The following is a 27,788-nucleotide window of genomic DNA, read 5'->3' as shown; positions in this document are numbered from 1 at the left end:
TGCTGTGTGTCACTACAGGCTGGGGAGGGACTGGCTAAGTAGCAGCTTTGCTGAAAAGGTTGTGGAGTTGCGGTGGATATTTGGTTGAATATGAGCCAACACCTCATAGCAAATAAGGTGAACCACAGACTGGACAATATTAGGAGGAGTGTGGACAATGGTAAAGGGAGAATTAATCTCTAGAAAGCACTGGTGAGGCTCCGCCTGGAATGCTGTGTCCAGTTTTAAGTTCCCTAGTCTAGAGTGGTACTGAGGGGCTGATGGAGTCCACTTTAGGGGTATAAAAATTGTTAGGGGCCTGGAGCACCCGATAGTAAGGAGAAGCTGAGGGATCTGGGCTTGTTAGGCTTGCAAGGAGAGGCTTAAGAGAGGAGAAATCTATTTGCAGTTTACAATTATAATTATGAAGATCATAAAGTCTAATTCTACTTAATAGTGATGGATAATGTATCAAGAAGAAGTCATCATAAATTGGGTCTCTGGAGACTCAGACTGGACAGTAGGACAAGCTTTTCTACAGTAATAGTGCAGGAAGTGAAGAGGTTGGCTGGAAAAGCTGTGCAATATCCATCCTTGAAGAGTTTTGAGACTTAGTCAGCCAGAGCCAGATCTCGTCAGATCTCATCTTGGTGGTAAGCTGATGTTGAGCAGGAAGTGGGAGATAATGACCTCCAGCGTTCTCTCCAACCAGTATTTCTGAAGTGTTTCGATAATTGATGAAATGGACAGCTTAGCACTTCTTTGATGTGGTAAATATATTACTAAGAAATATTCTGAAACACCTATATTGAGATCATCATGGTATTTAACATATTTAAAACTACCTTTTCACACTGTAACACTTTTGTAGTTGAGCATGGTCAGACTCTGCACCTTTAGGGTATGCTGTTGGCCCAAACAAAAAATAGCTGTCTGCTAAGAAATGATTGTAAGCTTCCTACATGACTGGATGTCAGAGAAGATTCCACATTCATGTTGTTGATCCTCAAATAATGCAGAAAAATGGAGGAAAAGAGTCACTTCTTAGACTAAATATCAAGATTTTGTTTCAGTGACACTTTGGGCTTTAATCAGTAAAGAGAATCATTAGCCTAAAGTACATAATTGAAAAATCAAATGTTAGCTTCAGAACTGAAAAATAAAAAACTAGGCCTAACAGTAATGTTGAGTAGAAATTGGGTGTTACTCAAATCTTATGTTTGAGGTCATTACTTAGGTTTCTTAGAGGGGAAGTCTTTTGCTCAGGAAAAAAAAGGACAAATTAAGTGAAGATACTTTTTTTTTTTTTTTTTTTTCCTTGGGTTGAACATGAGTTTTGTTGTGAAAACATGCAACTATTTCAGTGTTGTCAGTCTGCAGCATATCATCAGCAGCTGAGCTCCAGTTCATCTGTGCGTGAAGGCAGTGGTGGTCAAAGAGCAAACTTAGTTGAGTGTGGGGAATGTGTTTCTGTCCCTCATGCTGGTGTTTGGGAGGCTGCCAGTACCAATATAAGATGCAGAATAGATTGCAGTATTACCCAGTGACTGTGTGTAATGTTTTCAGCCATGAAGATGGCCAGTGAGAGCTTGTATGAAATGAGAGAAATAAGTAAGTTGAGTAGGCAGGGCTACTTTTCTTTCCGAATAATGTATTCAGAAAAGTTGAGAAAAAAGAAAAAAACAAATGCTGGAAAGTGTCATTTCTGTTTCTTTAAAATAAGTTGGCTCTTCAAGGATGAGGACTGCTATTCTTTTCTATGCCCTTATGGAAATGTGCTGGATAAATATAAGTTAAAGCTTTTTTTTTTTTTTTTTTCTTCTTCTTCTCTCTCCTTTCCTTCACGTTATACTGACATTGCAACTTGGAAATATACATTTGAATGTAATATAGATTTTGAACTTTCCTCTAACAGGCATGATCTAATCAAACAGAAATTAATGTTAGCAGAGCTTAGCACCTTCACAGTTTTAATATGCTCTTGCTGTTACTGGCTTTTGAGACCAGATGGATGGTTTGTGTACAAGTGAATGTGAATACTATGATTACTGTTGGAGTGTGTTAATCTCACATAAATTCAGGACTAAAGAGACCAAAAGGCAGTAATTCCAGCCACCTAAAAACTCAGTGTTTCTGAAGCTTCAATGTAGCATCTATAAAAACCCTGCTAATACAATGATTTACACAATATTGGAACTGTTTGTGTTGTGCACTCAAAAAAATAAACACGCATATAGATCTGTGCAGGGTATTTTCTTTCGCTGTAGGATTTCTTTATTTAAAAACAGCCATTTCAAGTTTATTCACTTCCTTCTTTTTTCTTAATGTGTTATTTCACCAGAAAAAAAAATGATGATTAGCGGAAATAAAGCTCTTTTTCTGCTTCTTAAGTTCTTAAATTGTAGCTGAGATGCAATCTTTTTATCTTCAGATGTGACCAGTGTTGCTGTAAATAGTTTAAACAGCAGTGGCATTTTCTTCTCAACATATAGGAATAAATAGTTTAGAGAATTAAAAGATTAGAGAATATTTTCTTGGGCGAGGTGAGGAGAGGGGAAGGGGGATAGTTGATGTTATACTAGCTTTTAAATAGAACACTGGTCAAAGGTGCCAAGTGTTCAGTAAAGTTGCATCTCCAATAAGCCTTCTGACTGAGGGTCAGAAGTTCTGACCCGTAAAAGAGAATCAGAACAAAAGTCTATCAAGTCCAGCTGTTCCATATAGGAGAACGATGAGTAGGAGATGCCGAGGGAGAACAAAAGCACGGGGCGTTCATGCAGGAGTGCTCTGCCAAAGTGCTCTCCAAGCCTCTGGCTGCCTCCTCTGCAGCTCAGGGGCTTGGAGCTGAAGGTGGTGCCTTTCTATTTAGTAGCCCTCAGTAGACTGAGTGGAAGAAACAGGCCTGCTCACCTGAAGAACCCTTGTCAGTAGCGGTAAAAAACCGAGGTAGGTATTGTATGTAATGTAATATTGTGATCTGCCTAAAATGTGGCTCTAAAGGAGGGAGTGCACCGGATTCAGTGTGTTCGCAGTTACTGGCTAGCTATGCATGCATGCATGTGTGAATTGCCGTTTTGCCAGAGCTTCAGTTCACACCTGTCTATTCCAGATGCAGTAGAAAAAGCTTGTTGCGTGTATTCAGGCTGTTTTCCTATCTCCTTGTTTCAGAGTCTCTTCAGGGTCCTGTTACTGGGTCATGATCTTTACGTGCTCCCGATTTCTAGCCCGTATTGCATGGGCTCTTGAACGACCTGCTTTGTCTGTATGTTGACCACCCCCAAATGGGATGTCCCCCTTATCCTTTGAATTCTGGCTTATTTGGCCATTGCTTTGTTTCAGCAGCCATAGCTCTTTGTGTACATTGGGCACGACTTGTATCCCACTGCTTTCCCAAAGACTGTGAGAGGTAAGATTAGTTTTCTGTGTAGCAGGTAAGAAACCAGGGACGTCTTCACTGCTTGCCTAAGGAAGCCTGATCTGGGCTACAAAGTATCAATTTCAAAACCCCTAATGTATAGCTTTTGTCCACAGTACTGGGGTAACAGTTTGTGAGCTGGCTTGGCGTATCTATGGGCTATTCCATAATTTGCATGGAAGACCAATCATTTGGGATACATGTTCTCAAATTATGAATCTTGCTGACTTAACACCACTCTTTCACCAAGCAGGTAAAAGGCTGTTGTCAAGTTCCTTGCCAGCTGGTGAAACATTGGAAAAAGCCTGTCTGGAATGACATGTCAGTTCAAAGAGTTTGAAAATGCCGTGGAAACAGAGTAACCAAACTTAAGTATGGAATAAACAAATTAGACAAGCAAATACAGCCCAGGTGGAAGTGTGTGATAAGATTACTGGGCTAATCCTCCCTGTGCTCATTTAACTAGGAAAATAGACTCTGCTGCCTTGATTTATTGTTGCTTAAAGTTTTATTAAACACTGTTAATATTTTTGCTTTGTGGACAGATGCAAGTTGGAAGCAACATTTGTCTCCGGGCAGCAAGAAACCTGTTAAAAGCTGAATGCCCTGACTGAATGCTAAGGATTCTGTGTATTCAGCTCTCGCCACATCTTGTTCCCTCCCAGCCTAGTTTTCATGAAAATTTGTAGGGTCTGTTGATGACTGGAATATTTGTGGAATTTTTTTTGGACATGACTAGATGTATTGATCAAGGGTTAGCATGTTATGGATTGACATAAATATCACTAGAAGAGATGCATTTTTCATTTTTCACCAAGACCAAACTCAGTTGTGGGTCTTTTTTTTTGGTTTGTAGGTTTTTTTGGTTTGGTTGGTGTGTTTTGGTTTGGGTTTTTTTTTTTTTAGTTTTTTGGTTTTTTTTTTTTTTTTCTTTCTTTCCAGGGAGTACAAGCAATCTACTAAGGCTCTTCAGTACTGTGCTAATAAAATAAGTAATTAAAATTCTCTTCTGTAGATGATACCATCATTCCAATGTCTTGAAAAAGTCTGACACCTTGGTTCGGCATCTTGTCCCTACTGTGTTTTGGAAGGCTGTGTATGCATGAAGGAGTATTTACAACTTGAGTGAGGTGATTTAAGCTAGGAGGTACTTAGTCATATACTCTTGTCTTGTTGCATGTTGGCTGGGAAATGGTGAGAAAATAAACTGGCACTAGTATCCTAAGGATATATCAGGCAACCTGCTCTTTTTAGAATGTTAAAATGCTTTCTAGCTGAGATAATGAGAGGGGTGTCAACTTTTGCAAGAAGCAGCACACTGCTAGGATGTTTTCATCAGCTTGGAGGCATTTTGGTCAGTCCTTTAGCTGTTCCCCAGTGAGAAAGAGTGGTTGGAGCTGCAGCAGCAGAAGGGGAACAGGAGGTGATGCTTAGGCAGTAAAGTAGTTTTTCTTGCTTTAAAACTTAGAGAAGTGGGCAAAACCCTGGGGGTGCCAAAGCCTAGATTTTACTTCCTGCAGTGGTTATGTCTATTCCAGAGACTTTTAAAGATATATAATACTTCCCAGAATGGGGACCAGCACCCTGAACTGTTGCGAGACTTTCTTTTGGAGTGAGTTTGAATACTTCAGGCTGAAGAGGACACAGTATTCTTGGGTGCATTTGAACTGCAAATTCAACAAGGGCCAGGAAATGAGCTAAAAGCCCTGAACTGCTGCCTAGTCATTAGCTGGGCCCCAGCTCTGTTTGGGACCGTTCCACTTCTTGGCTCCTACACAGATCTGCCAGACGAGGATGCTTAGCTCTAGCAGGGAGGGTGGGAACTGCTGCTTGTCTGTAGGACCAGGGATGAACCCTTGACTACCTTTTATTTAGCAGTACTGCTATTGCTAAGTCTCCCGCTTTCTGTCAAGCCATTGAAGCACTGTATTATCAAGTAAAATGCAGGAACAACTGTCAGCTTATTGCCTTCTACTGGTATTAGCAGGAAAAAATGAGGAGCTGATTATTCAGACTTCAGGAGCAACATAAAGATGAACATGCAGGCATGTATGTCAGGCTATGAATCCCAGTCTCAGCATCATTCATTGTTAAGATCTTAAATTTGGGATGAAATCAGCTATAATCCTTTGTTGCTGTAGGTGATTCTCCTCTGACTGCTATGTATCTTGTCCTAAATGTGTAACCTTTCCCACAGATTGTGTGAGTCATGTCAGAACCTGGGGATTTTCAGCCCCGTGAGATCTGCAGTAACATCTGGGTACACTGGAAGAGATCTGCATTCGAGTGCAAAACTAGGGTCACTATTGACTGAAAGGAGAGCTGCTGTATGTGTAAGAGGAGTTTTGGTTCCCTCTGTTAATTTGGACAAGCTTCCTCTTCAGCATCTCCCTTTCTGGTTCCAGCATTGGTCTTCTGAACTCTTTGACTCCTTACATCGTGCTGGAGATAGGCAGCTGTAGACTGGGTCCTCTTCGAGTAGGACAGTGTCAAGCTCTGCAAGAGGATTTTTAGAGTTGGATCTTGGTTGTGGGCTATGTACTTTCTGAGTCTCGTTTCTGAGAAAAACACAAGCACGAAACAGTTCCAAAAGTTGGCCTCGATTCGTGGAAAGGTAGTGTAATCAGAGTGCTGTGGCAAAACTGCACCCCTGTGCAACAGTCTCACTCCAGTAATCCTCTCCATCCTCACGCACATACTACAGTGCCTGTGGGGCAGCAAAGGTGGTATCATCTTCAGCAACAGTGATGGAAAAAACATCATTTTACTAGAGTCATCTTCATTTCATGCTCTTAATACTTGTGAACTCATTTACATGGCCCAGATGGTCTCTTGAAAAAAAACACAACTTCGAGTTTCTTACCAGTCTGCAGCTCATTTGCTTGGCTTCACAGGTTTTGGGTATTGTGCTATTTTTCTGTGTGACCACTGCTGCCTTGATGCTTGCCCATTTCCTGACTGCAAATTAGATTTCACTTCTGATTTCCATGAGGAAGTACACGGGGCATGCCCCGCAATTTAATTCAAGCCCGTCGGTGCAGAAAGACAGATAAGGCAGGCAGGTCCTAGTAAGACACCAGTAAATAAGATGGCAGATTGGTTTAGTTTTGGTGAGGTCCAGAGCAAGAAATGCTTGAGAGCTCTCAAATCTTGGATAGATGTCAGGTTCTGCAGCCGTCCAGCCAGAGTGCAGGAAGGGCCTATTGACGTGAATATGGCAGTTTGTAGCTCCAAGAGATACTGTTTCAGGCTGCTTGAAAACTCAGGAAAATCGTCACCACTGTGAGTGTTTCTCACTGCTATTTCTGCATATAAAGAGGCTAAGAATTTAATTTCAAAAAATCAACAGTGGTAGCTGGAACATGGTTTTATAGCAAGCTTGAATTCCATAGGTCCCAACAAAGTAAGTTATGTTTATAAGAACAGCCACAAAAGAAAAAAGTTGAGGAATATTAGTTAAAAGTAGGGTGTTCTGGTACCTGACCTGAAAAGCAGCAGAGCCTAATTAGTAAACTAGTAGTTCTTAAACACAATAGAGGCTACTTTGTAAACACACAGTCAGCCTTAGCACAACAAGCCTTTAATATAAGGACATTATACACTTTAAAAGTATCTGGGAACTGAAAGACTTCTTTTCTCATTTCTAGGTGATGCTGTCACTATTGGAGATGTGTCTTTTAAACTCAAAACACCGAAGAACCCAGAACTTGTTCCACAGAACTACAGTAAGAATCTGCTTTCATTTTAGTGGGTTTCAAGGCTTTGTTCTAAAGACTTTTGCTCACTCAAGTCACCTCACTGACTTTACTGGAATAGTCTAAGAAATATTGTTTTGAAAAAACATGCAATTTAGTGAAGGTTGCCTTTGCTGAGTCCTTAGCTGTGTCTCTGGTTCAGCTCATTATATAGGAATCTCTTAACTTTGAATGAAGCTTGTTCCGTTGGTCAGTGGGACAGTAAAATGACCATTTGTTTATATTTAAGTATTTTGTTCAAAAGGGATCTCATCCAGCAATTATTTTGAAAAATGATACAGTAATCTCAAATTGTTTGGTCATAAAACTGTGGCAGTTTAAAATTATAATTTGGTTGCAATATTATTGTGTCCTATGAATTTTCTTCTGTATGGCAGATATATGATGTTCTTCTACTGTGATATTTAGTTTTACTGTTGTCAGCAAACATCCAGATCTTTGCTGTCCATCAAGTTAATGGGATTCAATTGCAGTGTTAAAAATGCTATCAAATACTTAGAAAAGTCACCACCAGTTATGCACATTAGCAATGTGCATACATATACTTCAAATTAATTCACATTATGTTTTGATACCTTATTAAAAATGCCACGAATTCGCAGCCATCTGTATTGCCTGCTTGTTTGCTGAGAATGCATGCTTCTTGAGCTTTTCCTTTTGCACCATGGATCATCAAGTAAATAGTTTTTTTTCATTGTGGTGTTTTCTAGGACAGTACAGGCCAACTATTTCCTGAGGATCCAGAATGATCAGTTGCCATTTGTTCAGCACTTTCACATGTAGGCTACTGGATGTCTGAAATTTAAATCTGAAAAAAAAGCCACCAACAACTGATTTTTTCCACCCAGATAAATTTTCAGACCAAAACCAAGCACACACCAAGGGATGTGTAAGTCTTATACTACTCTTACACATGGCCAAGCATTGAGAACTCCCAGTTACTGTCATCGCTGGGCTTGTGAGGTCCTACAGCTGGAATCTGAGTGTAGTCACCCACTTTAAGTGAATTTGCTTTCCAACATGTCTAAATTAATTCCATGACACTTTGAAGCAGACACTATGAAAACCCCTGGGGTGCTGGTGTTTTTTGGTTTTGTTTATTCGTTTAGAAGGATGGCATTGATAATATTAGCAGCAGACTTGCCACTGCAGAGCTGGCAGGATGGCAGATAACTCTTGGGAGAGATACTGAGGACAAGAGGGATGTTACAGGTGTACAGGGAGTGCTGCTGGTACAGCATCAGAAAGGGCAGGAGCTGCTGGGTGAAGGTTTATATTGTTGTGTTCCTAGGCAACAGTACTTCGGTTCATCAGACAGACTTTAGGTGGCCCTGCTGCGAACAGGTGGTTGAACAAGATGGCATCCAGGGGTCCCTTCCAACATCAGCCATTCTGTGATTCTGTGGTTCCTGATTTTGTAGGATCTGTGGGATAGCAGACCTGTGTTACTATCAACATGTTTAGATTACTATTTCTTAACTCCATTCCGACATTCAACATTTGTTCTGAAGTGTTTGTTCTTTGAGAGATGTAGCAGGAATGTACAGAGGGAGTTTTTGTTGGCTTTTCGGTCTTTGATTAGTGTGAAGTCTGCCAGATCGCTGGTCTGCATCTGGATTGTGGGCTGCTTAATTCCCATCCTCCAGCAGGTGTTGCACTGTGATGCTTTCCTGCCAGATGATCCATGGTACAAAAGATGTCCTATGCCATGTGTCAGTCCTTGCTGTTACGGGGCAGCCCATGAGGAGAGGGTCTCTGTTTTAGACTGGAGTAACACTTCCCATACCTCGCGAGTTCCCTGGGAACGTGACCTAACAGTTGAGAAATGCTGCTCTGTATTACTACTTTTTACAGCTGCTTAAATGATAGATTTTTGCTTTTCATAATTTATTTTGTATGCCTATTTTCTCATTTTAATCATGAAGGAAGGACACCAGTTGTCTATGTCACTGACTAATGTGATCTGTTTCACTTATTTACATTTATTGTAGATTGTTTTGCATTCTGGTTTTCTGTGCTGTACCAAATGTGTTAATTTTAATAGTACCTCCCTGTCTTCTACTCCTCCATATCATGCAAGTCGCTGTTATGTTTTGGTCAGTCCACACTTTTCAGCGAGATAAATGTTAGCTCTAAGTTGCTATAACAGCGTATCTTCCAGTTCTTTGGACTGGGAAAGTAAGAGAATTATGAAAACACTTGGTAGAATCAAATACTCAGAGATTTTTTCTAGTTAACGATTATAAGAAGGAAAAAGTGATTAAAAATTTATCTGATAGCAAAAAAAGGTTTTTCAATATGGAACTGTACAGAAAGATGGGATCTTAGCTAAAATTTGATACTACAACTGAAAGTAATGTTTATTAGCACGTATTAGGTGTATTGTTAGTTGTTTCTTTTTCTCTCTCTCTTTTTTTCTTAAATAATCATTACTGAAAGGACCCTATGTTGTGCTTGGGATACTCTTGTTCATCAGTGTTCATGTCCTTCCAGTAGGATTACTTAAGGTACAAAATTTTGTTTGTAAATCTAAATATTAAATTTGTTAAAATTAGGTAAGGTAGAATACTCATGTATTTAATAGCAGAAAATTGATTTCAAGGACTTCAGTACAATTTCTTTGTATATTTAAATTTAGGAATTTTTTATCCATTAGTGCTTAAGGAATGATTATGTTACTATGGAGAACAAAGTTACGTTCCTTTAGTGAAAATAAAGTAGATTATATTGGCTTCATGTCAATTATCGCCTCTCTGTGAGGCATTTAGAGAATATCTGTGTTACTTACACATTTTTTTCTTGTTTTAAGAGTACTTTTTGTTTTACTGTGTGAACGACTGCTGTAGATACAAGATGTTTTAGTGTAAAATAGATCAATGTAATTGCATATTTATATAAATCTATAAACTGAAGTGTTACATATTTGGAAATTTTATTATTATCACTAATATTATGTTTAAATGACCAGTGTACTTACCTGATTTCTTTTAATCTAAGGCTAGAAATAATTTGGTCATCCACTTAAGTGGGAAATATCCCTGAAAAGGTCTCAGACATTATAATATTTGCAGTGGAGTGAGAACTAAGAGGAGGGAATTGAAGCAGTTACAGTTCATTTACTAGTACTGCGTATGATATTGCTTTCTAGCTAATCATTTATGTAGAATAGAATGTTTCTGCTTTTATTATTCTACCAGATAAAAGCAGTGCTAAAATGCACTGATGTTGAAAGTGTGTATTTATAATTTACAGTGAATTTTAGGGATATTATAACTTGTTGTAAAGTCAGCATTATTATTCTCCACTTAAAAGCAGCCTTTAAAATCTAAAAAAAAACCCAAATTGTAACACAAGAAACAGAAACATATTAAGTACCTCCAAAACTTTATATTTGTCGTTTTATCTCATAATTGATACCAAAGTATTTCATTCTTTGTGTTGCGAGATTAAACTGATTTTTAATTCCTTTATTGAACCTTGTCACATTTGCAGAAATTGATAAGATGGGTACTGCTGGTTACCTTACGTTTTCATGTCTTTACTTTTCAGGTTTTGTGCTAGATAGCTAGCAAGTTCTGTATGAAGTACTCCATTTTGTGTGTGTGTGTAAAATATTAATTTGTGTTGCTGTTGTTGGCAAATGGCTTTTTATTGGAACATGGTAATTAAAGGTACATAAAATCTGAGTTGTTCTTATTTTTCTTTTTATAAGTGACAAGTGAAAATGAGTCATACACAAGGGAATTTTGTTAATGGGATTTCTGTCAACTGTATTTGACATGTTCTAGAAAGAGGACACTTATTTTTTTGCACTGCTTGTTCTTTTATCAATTAAAATAAAACCTACATTTTTAAAATCTCACCATGCCTTAAAAGCTGAATTGTTTCTTTAATTATACTTTGGAGAAACATTGTATGGCTGGCCATGATAGTTTAGATCTAAAATTTAATTGTGAGAATGCACATTAATTAATTTATTTTTTTTTAATGTTGAGTTCATGTCAGTGCACTGTTTTTGTTAATGCTTTCTGAAAATTTTACTAAAAGGACAAAGTACCTGATATTTTGTGTATTTATTAATCTTGACAAAACAATTCCTAACATAGCTCTAGCAGGACACTTCGGTCATTGAAGACAAATCCTTGTTGGGGCAGGGAGAGGGACGTTCTCTTGCAACACTATGTCAGCTCCCCTGCTCTCTGAAGGTGCAAGTGCATTTGGGAATTTGGCTGTAGTCATGTTGCATGCAACTGCATTGTATTGTGGAAGGTTAATTTCAATGTGTGGTTTTATGCCTGTTGTCCTGAGTCTGAGCACCCTCCCCAGTGTTGTGATCAAAAGTGACATGTGGGTATGCAAGGGGTTAAGTGATAAATCCTGTTAGTTTTGTCCATTGAGATATGTAGAAGGGTAATTATTGTGAGAAATTTAAACAGAAGGTTTGTGTGTGTAATAATGAAATACAAGAACAAGTACCACTGAACAGCTTTCTGTGCTTGAAACGGAATTGTTTTGATGTTAAGGAAATTTGGGTTATTTCTCTGTAGTAGGCTTAGTGGTGCCAGCAGTTCCTGTTATTTGTTCTTTACCTGAAAGATCAGTATTGCCTTAACAGTAAGATGCCTCTGTGTCCTTCTCCCACAGTGGTACGCACCACGTGCTGAAACAGGGACAAGAGTGTGTGTTCAGCTACTGCTCAAAGTAGATTCCGATTTGCACTGGAGCATGCATTCATCCTTCTTTCTGCTCATTTTAAATCTGGGTATCAGAGTGCAGCACTTTACAGAGACAGGTTGTATTTCTGGATGATTGTAATTTGGCACTAGCAAAGACTTTTGTCATCACGTTTCTTCTTTCCTAGCCTAAGGAAACTTGTCTGTTGTCAGAGACGGTGATAATTTCAGCAGTTTGAGTTTTCATGTAGGCCTGCAGCTGATCTGCTACTTGGCTGTTAACCACCTAATCCAGAATCTAAAATAGTGGGGTCTTTGTCAGTAGAGCTCTGAATGTTTTACACCATTATCCCCATTTTGTCTACAAGGAAAGTGAGGCACAGGAAAACACAAGGATGTGGAAACCTTCAGTGAAGGTCTGGGTGGAGCTCAGGGAGCTGTCTGCACTGCTCCTTGTGTCTCAAAGCAGGGTCAGCTGAATCTGAACTGTTCCCGAGAGATGTTTGTCCTCTTTGTTCTTAAAATGTGCTGGTGACGTAGGTTCTAGAACCTCTCTGCAAACTTTGCTCCCATAATTAATGATTCTTTTGTGAGAAAAAGCTTTTTCTGATGCTTCATTTAGATATTTTTGGACACACTTTTAGTTCCCGGGGGCTTGTTCTATCTAGCATAACCGTGATGTACAGATTACTTTTTTCTTCACTGTTATTCTGTCTTGCATACTGGAAAACAGTTGTTATGATTTTTGGTAGTTTCTTTTCTAGATTGAATTACAATTTCTTTGACTTCTGTATGTCTTCCAGACTTTTCATAATTCTTTTTCCTCTTTTCTAGAATCTCTCAAACTTATCTGTGCTGGACTGAGCTGTTGCGCTCAAAAGCAGACACAGTATGTCCCTCCAGTTGGAATCTGAGCTATAGATAACTGCTCTGGCTGTGTATTTCCCTGCAAGCTGTACATGCAGCTAAGAATAGTTTCATTTGTTCCATGTTTATTTGTCACTAAGAGAAACTTAGTCTTCCGAATCCCATTCTGTGTTCCTTCCAGAAAGCTATTTGGCTTTACACAATTCCTTTATATTCTCTTTTCATTTATACTCACATGGAGAAATGTGATTCACCTATGTGAAGCAATGGACTCAGAAGAATTAATGATAAATGAGCTTATGATCTCAGCCAAGAAATAACTTCCCCCTTTCTAAGCCCCTGCAAAAACTCGCAACTTGTTTCTTTACCACCACAAGAGCAAAAATTGTTGGAATGAAGACTGGTTCTATGAAAAGTTTATGAGGGAAAATAGTATTCCAGTGAAAAATGTCTGTGATGTAACCACATTTTGAGAGTTTGAAAACTCCTTGGGCTCTGTGCATCAGCATAAAATTGGAAGAGCAGCAGTCTTCTACTTGTGAAGTGATAAATGAAAGCAGCTGAAAGCAGGCCACATAGGAGTGCCTCCCTCTTCACCTCGGCCACACTGCTTCCTTCACGGTGTGCTTGGCAGCTTGCTCTCTTCCTTCGTTGTCTAAAAACACAAATACATTTCAAAAAGTTAAAGTGTTCAAAACTCTGAGCTCACTGCGACATATTTCACAGCTCGTTCAGGCTGGGCAACAAAGACCTCCCTCCTTGTCCGTTCCTTCCGTAACCATATTTTACAGCGTCCGCTCCCTGTGCTGGATGTATGGCAAATTGCTGTGGAAAGCTAAAGGACCACCTTGGTAGTCAGAAGAGAGGGAGATCTTTTTGCCCTCGTGAACTTTCACCTCCTCTGATAAAAGAAGCCATTCTAAGACTTTGAACGTGCACTGTAGCAAAGGTTCAGGTTATGCAGAGATCTTTCTTTTTTATTTTGTTGAAAATTATGTATGTTGGTGTCTTCTAAGTGCCTGTTGGATGTTATGAACTAGAGTCATACAAGGACATGAGCTCTAATGTATGTTATACCACGTCTGGAATAGATATTCTTGGGAATTCATTTAACTGTCTGCATCTGAACAGGGGGAAGAGGTAGGTGCCCCCTTCATTTATGGGATTTCTTCTGTAGATGGGACAAAAGGACTTGCCAGCAGATACTGTCTGCTATCTCCAGTGAATCTTGTGGCCTCAGTGAGTGGAGCATGTCCGAAGAACTCAAGTATGAGTGAACTGGAAAATTTATGAGGTTAGCACAGCCATTTCAGTCTTAGTTCTATCAAAAGCTGATCTGTGGATAGAACAAGAGCAGCTGCTGCATTTGCTTCAAAGTCTACCTACAACATTTTCTTATTTTCCTATTTGGGAATTCCTCCATTCAGCTTCAACTGCTCACTTTACAAAATGTTTGCGCAGATTCTGCTAGGTGTTGTCCTACTTATCACATATTACAAAGCAGTAGAATGCTATTTCTTTTGTTGGCCACCCTTGACAGATAGGCATAGCAAATTGTAGCACCAGCTACTCTCCTGCGTGTACCAGATGGTGTCTTTGAGAATACACTGTAGAGGCTTCCTACGCACCATCCTGCAGATGAAGAATATCGGGCCAGCTACTCCACGAGCGCAAATCATCAGAGTGCTACTAAACAGATTGTACAAACCAAGTTTGCATTAGATGCTATCTGACTCATGAGGTAATTAGTAAAAATTACTGTAATGTACATGCTGGTGCTTTTTTTCAGCTAACTTGCCTTGTTTTCTGAACATAAGAAAATTGTTATATGCTGTTTGTAGTAAAGTTAATATACAGTACTTGAACAGAAAGGATTTTTTTCAAGTCGTTTTAGAGAAAACAAAAGCTTTGCAATGCAAATGCCACAGAAAAGTATTCTAAATATATAGAAATAATATTCAAGGTACTGTGTATGTGCATCCGAAGTTGCTTTTGAAAAGCATGCTGTACTTTGTAAACACTTTATGCGGTATAGACTGCGTGTACAAAAAAAAAATATTATTCTGATTTTTAGAAGGACATAACTGAGAAACTGAAGTAGGCGTACTATCTGGAGTGGTGCACAGATATTACATGTTAGAATAGAAGAAACTGACAAGTAGAAGTTGCTGTCATGACACTTCACCTTAGGGAATACTTGCTTTGAATATTTGGCTTTATTTGTAACAGGCTTCCTTTGAGTGAGTTTGCAGATGGTCAGTGTGCTGAATTTGTGATTGAAAACATAGAATCATAGAATGATTTGGGTTGGGAGAGGCCTTAAAGATCATCTAGTTCTACCCCCACTGCCATGGGAAGGGACACCTTCCACCAGACCAAGTCACCCAAAGCCCCGTCCAACTTGGCCTTGAATGTTTGCAGGGATGGGGCACCTACCACGTCTCTGGGTTACCTGTGCCAGTGCCTCACTAGCCTCACAGGAGAGAAGTTCTTCCTTAGATCTAATCTAAACCTACCCTCTTCCAGTTTAAAACCATTGCCCCATGTCCTATAACTACATGCCCTTGTCAAAAATCTCTCCTCAGCTGTCTTATAAGCCCCCTTTAGGTACTGGAAGGCCACTATAAGGCCTCCCTGGAGCCTTCTCTTCTGCAGGCTGGACAACCCCAACTCTCTCAGCCTGTCCTCATAGGAGAGGTGCTCCAGCTGCCTCTGATCATCTTCGTGGCCCTCCTCTGGACTCGCTCCAACAGATCCATGCCCTTCTTATGTTGGGGACTCCAGGAATCACCTCCCTCGACCTGCTGGCCACGCTCCTCTTGATGCAGCCCAAGGTGCAGCTGGCTTTCTGGACTGCAAGTGCACATTGCTCGGTCAAAAAAATGTATTGTAAAGCATGTATTGTAGCTGATCCAGCTGTAATCTGTGTGTGAGGACAATAATGTGAATGGTGAAGCAATGAAACAATTTTCTAGGAAATTTATCAATAAGGAATTTGTATTTCATGTCCTTTTCTCAAAAAGAAAAAAAAGACTTAGTTAGGAAATTCTAGATTTTTAGAAGTTACATTTTATATATTAATATTTCAGAGAAAATTTTGACTGTTTAGACACAATGCTAAGAACGTGAGTGCCTTAAGGTTTGCAGGGGAATCACATTCCTAATGCTTTAGATATATATTTTTTTTTTAATGCTGTACGTTCATGTTCTATTTTACATGACAATTTGTTTTGCAGATGCTGCTGAACATTCTTAAATCCTATTTCTATTTGTGATATTGCTTTTAAGTCTGACCAAAGTTTTTTCTTGAGGCCATCCTAAAAATAAAAAAGATAGCTACACATATCAATGTGAATTACACCAGAGGCATTTGTAGTCATGCTGTGTCAAAGCTGTTTTTTCCATACTTCTAATGCATGACTTTTGTCATGAAAGAATTCAGTGTTTCAGCAAGATTTCCAAGCTTATTTGTCCACTTCAAAGTAGAGTTAACTTTTTTTTTTTGAGAACAGCTATTATAAAAATACACTGGAGGCACATTAGCATGTTCATACAACAGGTAGGAGTAGTAATGAATGTGCCTCTCAGTGAGGTCTGTCTTGCAATTTTAATGATACTTTTAATATAATACTTTTTATTTGTGTGGTGTTTCTCAATTACTGTACCTGTCCAGTGGCAAAGTTTGGACAGAGCAATTCTTCTGGTGTGATCCTTTATTTCCCAAAGAATATGTGTAATAGGAACTTTCTTAATTTTCTTGAAAATTTTGTACAAAGGGACATGTTATTCTTTGTGAGGAATTTATTTGCATTTGGCATGTTGTGTGTGGTACATTGTGATGTGCATTGCTTTTGGAAAACAGTAGTGCGGCAAAGAAGAAGAAGAAAATATTCTTAGGTTCATATGATCTTACCATACCATATATGAAAACTAATACTGGACACGCTAATGACAGTTGTGTAGAAAACAACATGGCAAACTTGGAATGTTTATTTACAATTAATCCAATAACCCTTATGCATAGATTGCTCACCTACATGTATATGTTATTGCTGTTCATATTGGTGGTAAGGATATAGTAGATTTCTCTGGACGTGGAAGATGATTTCAAATGGTTTTCCTGAGTGTCAGACCAAAACATTCAGTTAAAATTTTTTATAAAGTTTTCCTTAGCCACCATTATGCTTGAAAAATCTTCCTTGAATCTCTTGAAGTCATTTAATACCATTTCTATGATCTTACAAACATGAATATTAGTTCTGATATGCAAAGGTTCAACAATGAACTGAAACCCCTTGGAGCTGAGAGGCACTATTGCTTGCTGTCCTTGACTCTGCCCTACATGTACCGCCTCCCCTGTCTCAGCAAAGCTGATGTAGAACTGAGGCTTGGTTTTTAAAATTTTAGGTTCTAATTGTAACCACTTATCACACTGAAAAAAATTATTACTCAGCTATTAATTTTTCCGTTCTTACTGCACCTTAGCATCCCAGACACCACCCTTGAGGATCCAGCTTCAAATCCCATTATCAGTCTTGTCAGATTGTTCTGAAAACAACCATATACGTACACGCATCCATAAATCTGCCTCCTGACTTGCTTATGTTCTCCTTCCCTTCCTGCACTAGTGCTTTTTGCTTGTGTCTGAGAAAGGACCAGGCTTTGCTGGGGGTATGAGAAGGAGTATTCTGGGGATAGAGTGATGTACGACAGCAGGAGTGGTACCTCTTCTTCAGTGTGTTCTTTCTCCATGGTGCTTTCCAGCGCTGCCAACATTTCCGTACGTGTAATAAGGTTTTTATTTAATTATAATCAGATTATTACTTTTTAAAAGAATCAGGGAATTATATTCTTAATAGAAACAAGCGGATCTGCTTTAAGTTGTTTTTTCTTACGATTTTGGAAGTTGCGTAGTATTGATGTAGTGATATTGCAAGGTTTGCATTTCCTTGATAATTTAATTTTGTGTTTTATTGTGTCAAAATGTAAACAGGAATGCAGTTGTCTTTTAAGAAAATAGCAAATTAAAGATATTCCTGAACATTCATTTTAGTCTGAGGCAAGCAAAGTTGGTGTTTTTTGTTTTGTTTTGTTTTTTTAAAAAAACAGGTTTCTATACCTTCACAGAAGGTATAGAATATATACCTTATATCTATATATATAATCTATCTATATAGAGAGTTATCTTTATCTATATCTATCTATATATAGATATAGAATTATCTATATATAGAATATATAAACTTAAGTGTAAATTAAGAAGTCTAATATAAACTATGTATGGAATTCCCTACTTTTCAGCTGTCCAGCTTTAGGACAGCACATCTTTGTGTCTTTGTTTTATTTTTGGAGATAAGAACAAAAAAATGTGTGAATGGCCAAGTATCTAACACTTTTCAAGATTAAATAATTTGTCTTTATCTTTGTGTTTCTTTCAAAGTGACAGATTCTTTGGCCCAGTCTGTAGTCCACCATTTAAGATGGATAATGCAGAAAGATCTTCTTGGCCAAGATGTCTTTCTTATTGGTCCTCCTGGGCCTCTCCGACGATCTATTGCCATGCAGTATCTGGTAAGTATGTTGGTTTAAATTCTTGGAGACATAGTCATTAATGTCACTTAGTTATTCCTCTACTAGACAAATTGTAAAAGGTAGTCCTAGAAAATCTGACAGCAAGCTACTTAGGAGGTAAATAAGTTTTTCCATAAATTTACTTTTCAAAGTTCAGTTTTTGTTTCAGATGAGTAAGGTACAGACATTTTAATACATATTTTTTTACTTAAACTGCAGGCGGAAAAAAAAGTTGTAGAACTATGTTACCATATGCTATCACAAATGGAGAAACAGTTTGTTCTAAGCATTATGTGTGTTAAAAGATTAAGATATCTGCCTACTGTTACAGACAGCAAATCGTTTTTACTTTGTTATATAAAAAAAGAAATGAAGGAAGGAGTTTAGGAGAGGAGTGTTCTAAGTAACATTTAGGAGCAGTTATTGTGAGTGATTAGAAAGAGTAGATGCCTGTGTGATCCTGTCTTGGAATGTGGGAAGGACTTGCCTACGTCCATCTGCATGAACCGTAGCAGCACCATGTGCAAAATGTCACGTTTAAATCGTTGGTGCCCTTAAATGATAAGGAGGAAGGGATTGTCTGCCCTTGATGATTTGGGTAGGACTTTGTTGGTCAGGAGCTCTGTCTAGAATCTGGTTGGGCAGAAGGGTGACAAATGGGTGCATATGTCATAAAAATAAGCCATTTCTTAAAAAAAAAAAATACTGATTCAAATACTAGCTCTCAGAGGTGAAGCATGCAGGAGAAAGTGGCAAGGTTTTGAACTTTGGAAAGAAGAGCAAAGATTTCTTAATTCAGCAAACCAGATACACTATTTGATAGTTTGATGCATTCCTTAAAGTAAATGAGAAAAGTTTGGTGAACCTAAAACGAGGACTTGGGAAACACCTGATACCCAGGCATGGGACATAGAATGTGTCTTGTTATTTATACCAGTGTTTGTATGCACCTGAGCTATATTAGAAAGGTTACAGCTTACTGTTTCAATGCTGTGCCAGACAATTACGTGAAGGTTCGTCTTTGCATGTGAGCTGATACATGCTGTGGTCCCTTTCATGAAGCTATGTTAACCTGGAAAACTTTTATCTGCACTTGCTGAAAGCTACTCCTGTGTGTTCATACATAGGCTAATTGTTGAAAAAAATTATCCTGTATTTCACCTTCTGTTTTTTCTTTTAATTTTAAGAAGGTACAATTGTATCTACCTGCAGCATAAAGGAATTGGTAGCTTTGTAACCAGCAGGCACTGAAAAAAATGGAAAGGAAATAATTTTCGTGGGTTTTTATATATTTTTTTTTTTTTTCATAGAACTGTAGTTAAAAGCTTCCTCTTAAAAGAGATCTGTTAAATATGTCATACCTTTAATTGAGGGGTAAGGGCTAAGAGCATTTCATCATGAACCTGTTTCCTAGCAGGACACGCCATAACGCAGATATGAATAGCAGGAACATCAGGTATAAATACATCAATTTTATTTTTTTTTTTAACTTTAAGGTAGAAAACTCTAAATATATCTCATATTGAATCAAAATAAACAAAACAATAACCCAAGGGTTCTCATTTTTTAAATAGTCTATAATTTTGGAGATGCAGACTGCATCTCATGAAATTAAAGAGAGAGAGAGGATAAGAACAATATAGTTCATCAGTGTACTGGCAAAGCATGTGCAGGTAATGATCATAACTGCGTCACAGTGTAAGTGTTACTTAGCAGTGAGGGTTGAAGCTTCTCAATCTTTCATGGAAGACTTCTCGTTTTTATTCATGATTTGCAGATGCTGATTGTTTTTCAGAGTCCAGAACCAGAAGATTAACTTACAGAATGTTACAGACGTTCAATGGAAAGAATATATAGCTGGTTATTATGTTTTTAGAACAGGTTTGGGGAAAATAAAAGTTTATTGAGCGGAGATTCAAACCATTTTGTTTGAGGCAGAACACACTATAAACATTTTAAAAAGAAGAGATATTAGATTTTGTTCGGAGTTATTTCAGATCACTGTGCTCTGCCTAGAGCTCTTTTGTACTGTTATACCACTAAGCCTGTTTTTAAAGTTCACTGACTGGGGTTATAGTCTTATTTTTGTAATAACTTCAGGCTGTTGTCCACAGGAGCTAACAAAGCGAGAAGTTGAATATATCGCACTGTCGAGGGACACCACTGAAACTGACCTCAAACAGCGACGAGAAATCAGAGATGGTAGTGCTTTTTATCTTGATCAGGCAAGTTGCAATCACACACCACCTAATTATTGTTTACAAGTAATTTGAAGGAGGTAATGGTTTATATGATGAAAAATTAGTGTGTGGATTACAGACTCACTGACGTATTTCTGATGCAGTTAGAAAGTCTCATATAACACTCTTGATCTCATGATTACCGAAAATGTTATCTTTACCCAAATCCAGGATTATTCTGTTTCTTAAGAGTACTACAGGGTTGATTTAGGCAAGCTATTTTTGATATACTACTTTAATGAGGAGTGAGATCCGTTCTGTGCAAGTTAAACAAGCACTTCTCTTGGTGTGTCTCTTCCCTAACACCTGTAGCACATTAGAGGTATTCCTGAAATGAATCTTCTAATATAGTTTCATTGAAAAAGAGTCTAGTTCATCTAATTTAAGATTGCTCTGTGTTGTGAAACCCAGGCACAGTAAATGGAGACAATTGCGAGATTTGATTTGAAAACTCACTGCTCATCTGAACTAAAATAATTATTTAAGCACTCCTGCCATCATTATTGCCCCAACCCATTAGCTGATTTAGTACAACCATAGAGTGACTTAGATTAGGTAAGATTTCTCTTTGAGAGTTACTAATGGCACATCTCCCTTTTGATTATGCAGATAAAATATACTCATTTAGAACGTCTCTTTTCCTAGATACGTAAAACTTGTGTACATGTTAAGTTTCTAATTAAATATGATGGATCAGTTCCTCTCATGTATTGTGAATTTGCATGTGTAATCTAAACCAGTTTTCAGTTGGTTATGCTATAGATGTTAGTGATATCAGCATCATATGAGTGATTTGTGGGTGGAAAGGAAGATGGGAATGGGAGAGGAAAGAGAACCTGAAAGCTTTGTTCTTGGTTTTTTTTTTTTGTTTGTTTGTTGTTTTTTTTTTGTTCACAATGATCTCTTTTTTCATCCTCCAAACTTTAAAGAAACTTTTTAGTAGATTCTATTGAAACTATGTGATAAATGACTTTGAATGATGAAAGATCCTCAGAATGAATGGTAACAACTAATCTAAGTAATTTTTCAAGTTAATTCTAGGACTTCAAAACATCTCATGCTTATCTGGAAATATGAGGTGTTGCGCAATATGAGATAATTTAAAGTACTGTACTGTGAGTTAGGGCTGTAAACGGCTTCTTATTTACCAGGGGATAAGAGCATTTTTGTAGTCTGTGGGGTTAACTCGTTAACTCGTGTTAGCTCCATGCGTAACTGCTGTTATGGACAGCCTTATCCTCATGCTTAGTACAGCATAGTCAAAGTAATTTACCGCTGGTGTAAGAGCATTAATTAACTAACATTTGTAAGAGCCACTGCATCAGGAACTGTAAGAAGCTCACCAAGATGTGAGGTGGTCTGTTAACCCTGTATTTAACTGAAGACTTTGATCCCAATGTCAGTATGAGGCAGCTTGCTTCACTTCGTACAAGCTATTTTGAGTGATCTCGTTCCAGTAAGAACGCTTTGGAAAGATTAGCTTTCTAAGGTAAAGGTGTTTTTCCTCAATCGGTTGGAAATTTTCAGTTAAAAGGCTTTTACCAGAATCCAGCACAGCAGTACTTCAGAGCAAGACTTTCCTTTAGCAAGATGCCAAAGTACTAAAATCAGTCGGAATCATGATGTCTTTCCTCAGCTTGTGTGTTACTCATCACATATGTAACCAATGTCTGTTTAAAGTCCGAAGGGAAAATAAGAAAATAAATCATTGGTACCTAGATGAGCGCTTTTAAAATACTGGAAACATGAAAGATGAATCTCACAGATAGCCATGTTCCAGCTCAAGTTTTCTAACCCTACATTTTAGTTAAAGACATAAAAAATGATACATAGTTATGTTTAGCACCATCACAGATCTAATTATAGCTCAATAATAAAAGGGAATAAAGTTTTACAGGTTACACTAGGGTTTGAATTTTAATTAGTTCATTTAATGATTTTGAGGTTTGCAGATGGCTGTACCAATTTAAAACATTACAGAAGCCAGAAACTACTGTCTTTAAATCCCAGACCATGAACAGTTTCATGACAGAGAAGGCTATCAGTAGGTAGCCTTAACAAAAGGTGAACTCTCATATGAGGGACTGAAGATACAAGCTATGCTTTGCAGATTTGCGTATCATTTCCCCTTCTTGTGGAATCTCATGCTTGCTCTTCGTGACACCGAAGAGAAGACAGCAAAACTCCAAAGTCTGGTTTGCAGAGCATCCACTGTATGAATTCTGTCGGTCAAATAAAACTTAGCTGTTGTTTAAAAGAGATGAGGCTCTTTGCATGCAAGTCATAATAGAGTGATGTAGTTATCTTACACTTTGAATAATAATAATATACTGTAACGAAAGTGGGCATCTTGTTACCAGAAATAACTTTAATATAATGAATCACCCAGTTTGCGGACCCGCAAAGGTTTGCAAAGTTGTCTCTGAGTGATTAAGATACTATGGTTGCTTATAACTTTACAGTTAATAGTGACAGATTGAATACTGTCAATTGATATATTGGAGGTTTCAAAACATCTGATATATTTTAGCATGAAGTTACTGAATATAATTGCAGTTAGTTATTTAAGATAGATTTGGAAGACGGTGATTTTGAAGCAGTGATTGAAATTCCACATTGAAATGTATACTGAAGGGCAAATGTATAAAATATGTGAGAATATTAGCATTTGTTAGTACTAGAGCGAATCAAATGGGAGAAGATTTGTACTTAGGAAGTTAAGAGGTGCCTGACAAAGGGAAACAAGAAAAGGGGAGAAGGGGAGTTATTTTCCCCCTCAGAAATAGGGAACCGTTGAAATAAAGGTAAACATTGAATTATCAAATTAATTCCCAATTTAAGTAATGTCTAGTAAATGACTTATAATGGAGTAATGGTGAATTATTTGTTTTCATTCAAGTACTGACAGCAGAAAATTCTATTTTCTTGTCTTTACCTTGAGCCATTAATTGTGGTTTTCAGCTGTTAATTCACTGTTAAAAGCCTCAGGAATGTCATTATTGCTGTTATTGAGACAATTAAGTAACCTCTTGGTTTTATTCTGTAATTTATTGCATGCGTTAATTATGTTGTGTATCAAGTAATTAGAAAGAATTACTTTGTTGCTGAAGCATTTAAATGGCAGCTTCACATCTTGCTTTTGTTGATAGAATAGCTTGTCTTGCAGAATGGTTTTGTTTCTGTAAGTCTTTGTAGTTGAGCCACCCACTTGACTGAACCTGTATGGAGATTCTAATATCAGCCTATTGTATTTTCAAAAATTAAGAAATTAGATATGGTATTTTTATGTCCTTTGTTTTTGCCATTTCTGGTGCAGTTCTGCTTTTTATTGTGTGTTTACAGCTAGTAAAGCGACACCTCTGTTTTAAAGTCCCACTACTACAACCTCCCACATTTTTAATTATTACATCAAAGGAAATCGTACATTGTTTTAATATAGTGGATGCAATTGGGAGAGCAGCTAAGCCATTTTGTTAGTGCTTGAGAGGTGTATTGCCCCAGGATTGTGCCACAAACCATGTTGCCTGGAATGCCTGATTTTTTTGTTTTTTGTTGTTGTTGTTGTTTTTGTTTGTTTGTTTGTTTGGTTTTGTTTTTTTTTTTCTAACCTTGAATCTTCCAGCTTTTGCATTAAATGAAACAAGCTTCCTAAATGTAGACCACTTTTTAAAAGTACAGTCTTTTCTGTTCAGGACAATCAAACTGAGGCTGGAAAAAGTAGAAAAATATTATATAGTTATGTGGTGAAAAATTACAAATACAGTGTAATGTTTTTGAAGATTTGTTGATCAAGCCATATCCACTGAGTGAATAATTATGTATATCACTGTCATTTCTGTATATACAGAAGTAGAGTCAGTTTTGGTGTATCTCTGAATTCTGTGAACATACTCATTTTAATAGAGTACTTTTGCATCCCTAACCGCACCAGCACCGTAAGTTATATGATGATAAAAATGTAAAATTGATTGTCAAGATACCAGAAAAATTATTTTCTACTATGTCTTGAAAGACTTTGTGTAGTAATCAATTAAACATCCAGAGTGGCAGAAATGACAACTTAAACTATCCTGTCTGTAAAATGAACATGAAATCCTCTGGAGTAGCACTACACAGACTTGAGTTTGGTTTCTTTTAATCAGTAAGATTAGAACGAGAGTTAAGAAATAAGACCTGAGATTAATTGAATGAAATTATAATACTGTTTGAGAGTGTGTGTGTATACGTATGTCTGTATGTTTGCGTATGCGTATAAAAAAATTTATTTCTACACCCTAGCAAAGAGATGGATAAGAATAATTAATCTTTTAAAAAAATTAAACAGTGAGTGCAAATTGTGTAATACTGTGACTTATTAACCTACTACCTTGGAGGCGATGGTGGATTTTTTGTCAGCTGCTAAGTTAGCCACGGCAAAGGCATTGACTGACTGTCACTGCAGTATCTGTCTATCCAGTACAGGGAACTAGATAGCGAAGTCTGTAGAAAGAAGAGGCAAGCAATGCAGTGCTCCAGAAGTATGAATGTTGCTATTAATTTTCTTGTTGTGTCCAACATTGCACAGGAAGAGGGAAATATTAGGTAGAAACCAACAGTATTTGGATGAAGTTACTCTTTATTGAGGTTGACATAGTATATCTTGTATCTAAAAAGAAAATGCGCTAGAAGGACCCCTATATAGTAGCCTCTTAACTCGTAGAAGTTATTTTTGTTTTAGTAATTTGTAATACTTCTTTTATGTTTCTAAAAGTGTCAGCATTTAACTGGATTTGTTAGGTTAGCAGTTCGGAGTCTTGTATCTTGTTTTGATATAGAGGGCATATAGATGTCTGTGATGTAATGTGGGGAATATTAGAACTGTATATTTATAATTCCTTGTAGATGAAAATCAAAGGTGTGGGGTTATTTTTTCTTATGTTTGTGACTGTTACATACATATTCTACTTTCTTTTCAGCTAGTATTTCCTACAATGCAGGAAGGGGCAATACTTTGTAACATGTAGTGTCATAACATTCGTAGGCAACGTGGACTTGATGGATGATGGTGCTTTGAATCCAAATGATTCACAAGTGATAGGTAACTTCATCATTTTTAGGTATCTGTCCAGTCCTTAATTTCCTTTTTGTTCTACTACTCATCCGGAAGAAAAATTTAAACCCATCTCCCTTGTTCTTGTCCAGAAGATGAGAGCTGTATAGAATGAAGATAAAAACTCCTAGGTTTCCTTCTTTGCACTGGTAAAAATCTGTTCAGAAACTGAGATTGCTTGCTCCTGGGCCAAGCTCTGCCCAAGATACAAAGTGTTTTACATACTTGATGTCAATGTACTGTTGTATTAATATACTTGGTGTAAAGTGGCTAAAATGGCCAGAACCTGCCTACATGGGGGACATAATCTCTTATAAATACAGTTTGCAGGCACTGTTGCAAAAACACCTGACTGTCATGTTAGGGGAAGGGGTGATGGAAATAAAACATATCATTTGACATGTGGTAGTTCAAAAAAGGAAAAAAAAAATTGTATGGAGGAAGCCGAAATCAATAACTGGGGAAGCTGTGGTTCTTGTAATGTTAACATATTTATGATCTTATCATATGTTGATTCACTTCCTAGGGTAAACTCTTAGTTTTCTGATTCAAACCTCCAATAAATTAAGGTTGTTTCTTTTTTAGTTACTTTTCTTTCTTTCTATGCCATGGTGCTGCGTCATGAATTAGGTACTCACCATTTCTGGCCATTCTTCCTTGCTGAAATGTTAACTACTGTGGACAGCTGGAGACTCTCTGTGGATACTAACTAGCCTGGCTGCCGGTGCTTTGGTATACTGAAATTTCTGTGTCATCATTTTTTTTTTTTCCTTATTAAAAAGTAGCGGGTAACTGTATTAAATGCAACTTGCCCTGTAATTTTCCCAACTTCACAGAGGAAAATCAGTTATAAAACCTGTCCATAGTTTATTAACTGAATAGGTAGGCTGAATAGTGAAGGTGTACCCCCCGCCTACATTACATTACAGAGGGAGAAGAAGGTTGAATTATTTACTACTTAAGTTACTTTTTAAATTTAACTAATCACATTAGTCACTATTCTATTGATTTGAATAAAACCTGAACATCCCAACAAAGAGGATATCAGGCAAAAACACCAGACGGCCTGCATGGATGAACAAGGAACTCCTGGACCATCTGAAAAACAAAACGGAAGCCTGTAGAGGGTGCAAGCAAGGACAGGTAGCCTGGGAAGATTACAGAGAGATTGTCCGAGCAGCCAGGGATAAGGTAAGGAAGGCTAAAGCCCTGACAAAATTAATTCTGGCCAGGGATATCAAGGACAACAAGAAAAGCTTCTTTAGGTGTGTTGAGGATAAAAGGAAGATCAGGGAGAATGTGGGCCCTCTCCATAAGGAAACAGGAGACCTAGTTACCTGGGACATGGAGAAGGCTGAAGTACTCAATGACTTTTTTGCCTCGATCTTCACTGGTGAGGGCTCTAGCCACATCACCGAAGTCACAGAAGGCACAAGCAGAGACTGGGAGAATGAAGAACTGCCCACTGTAGGAGAAGAGCAGGTTTGAGGACCGTCTAAGGAACCTGAAGGTGCACAAGTCCGTGGGACCTGATGAAGTGCATCTGTGGGTCCTGAGGGAACTGGTGGATGAAGTTGCCAAGCCACTGTCCATCATACTTGAAAAGTCAGCAGTCTGGTGAGGTTCCTGATGACTGGAAAAGAGATAACGTAACCTCCATTTTTGAAAAGGAAGACAAGGAGGACCTGAGGAACTAAAGGCCAGCCAGCCTCACCTCTGTGCCTGACAACATGATGGCGCAGATTCTTCTGGAAACCATGCTAAAGGACCTGGAATACAAGGAGGTGATTGGTAACAGCCAGCACGGCTTCACTAAGGGCAAATCATGCCTGACCAATTTGGTGGCCTTCTATGACAGGGTTACAGCATTGGTGGACAAGGGACAACCAACAGACGTCATCTGCCTGGACTTGTGCAAAGCACTTGACACTGTCCCACATGACATCCTTCTCTCTAAACTGGAGAGACATGGGTTTGACAGATGGACCTCTCAGTGGATAAGAATTGCCAGAGTCAAAGAGTTGTGGTCAATGGCTCAATGACTAATTGGAGACTGGTGATGAGTGGCATTCCTCAGGGATCAGTATTGGGATGGACCCTGTTTAACGTCTTTGCCGGCAACATGGACAGTGGAATAGAGTGCACCCTCAGCAAGTTCATCAATGACACCAAGCTGTGTGGTGCCGTTGACATGCCGGA

General features: G+C 38.1%; 1 protein-coding gene across 1 annotated transcript in view; it reads left to right on the top strand.

The window, feature by feature from the left end:
- VWA8 (von Willebrand factor A domain containing 8) overlaps window positions 1-27,788 on the top strand; it is a 193,396-nt gene that overhangs the window by 4,784 nt on the left and 160,824 nt on the right. The window contains exons 2-4 of the mRNA XM_086771807.1: window positions 7,042-7,119; window positions 18,130-18,260; window positions 20,375-20,485. Coding sequence (XP_086627933.1) covers window positions 7,042-7,119; window positions 18,130-18,260; window positions 20,375-20,485 — 320 coding nt within the window. The remainder of the gene's footprint in view (window positions 1-7,041; window positions 7,120-18,129; window positions 18,261-20,374; window positions 20,486-27,788) is intronic.

This window comes from Chlamydotis macqueenii, chromosome 1 (assembly GCF_036417535.1).
Source record: "Chlamydotis macqueenii isolate bChlMac1 chromosome 1, bChlMac1.mat, whole genome shotgun sequence".
NCBI lineage: Eukaryota > Metazoa > Chordata > Aves > Otidiformes > Otididae > Chlamydotis > Chlamydotis macqueenii.
Note: the sequence above shows the minus strand (reverse complement) of the source record. Positions and strands in the feature narration are given on the sequence as shown.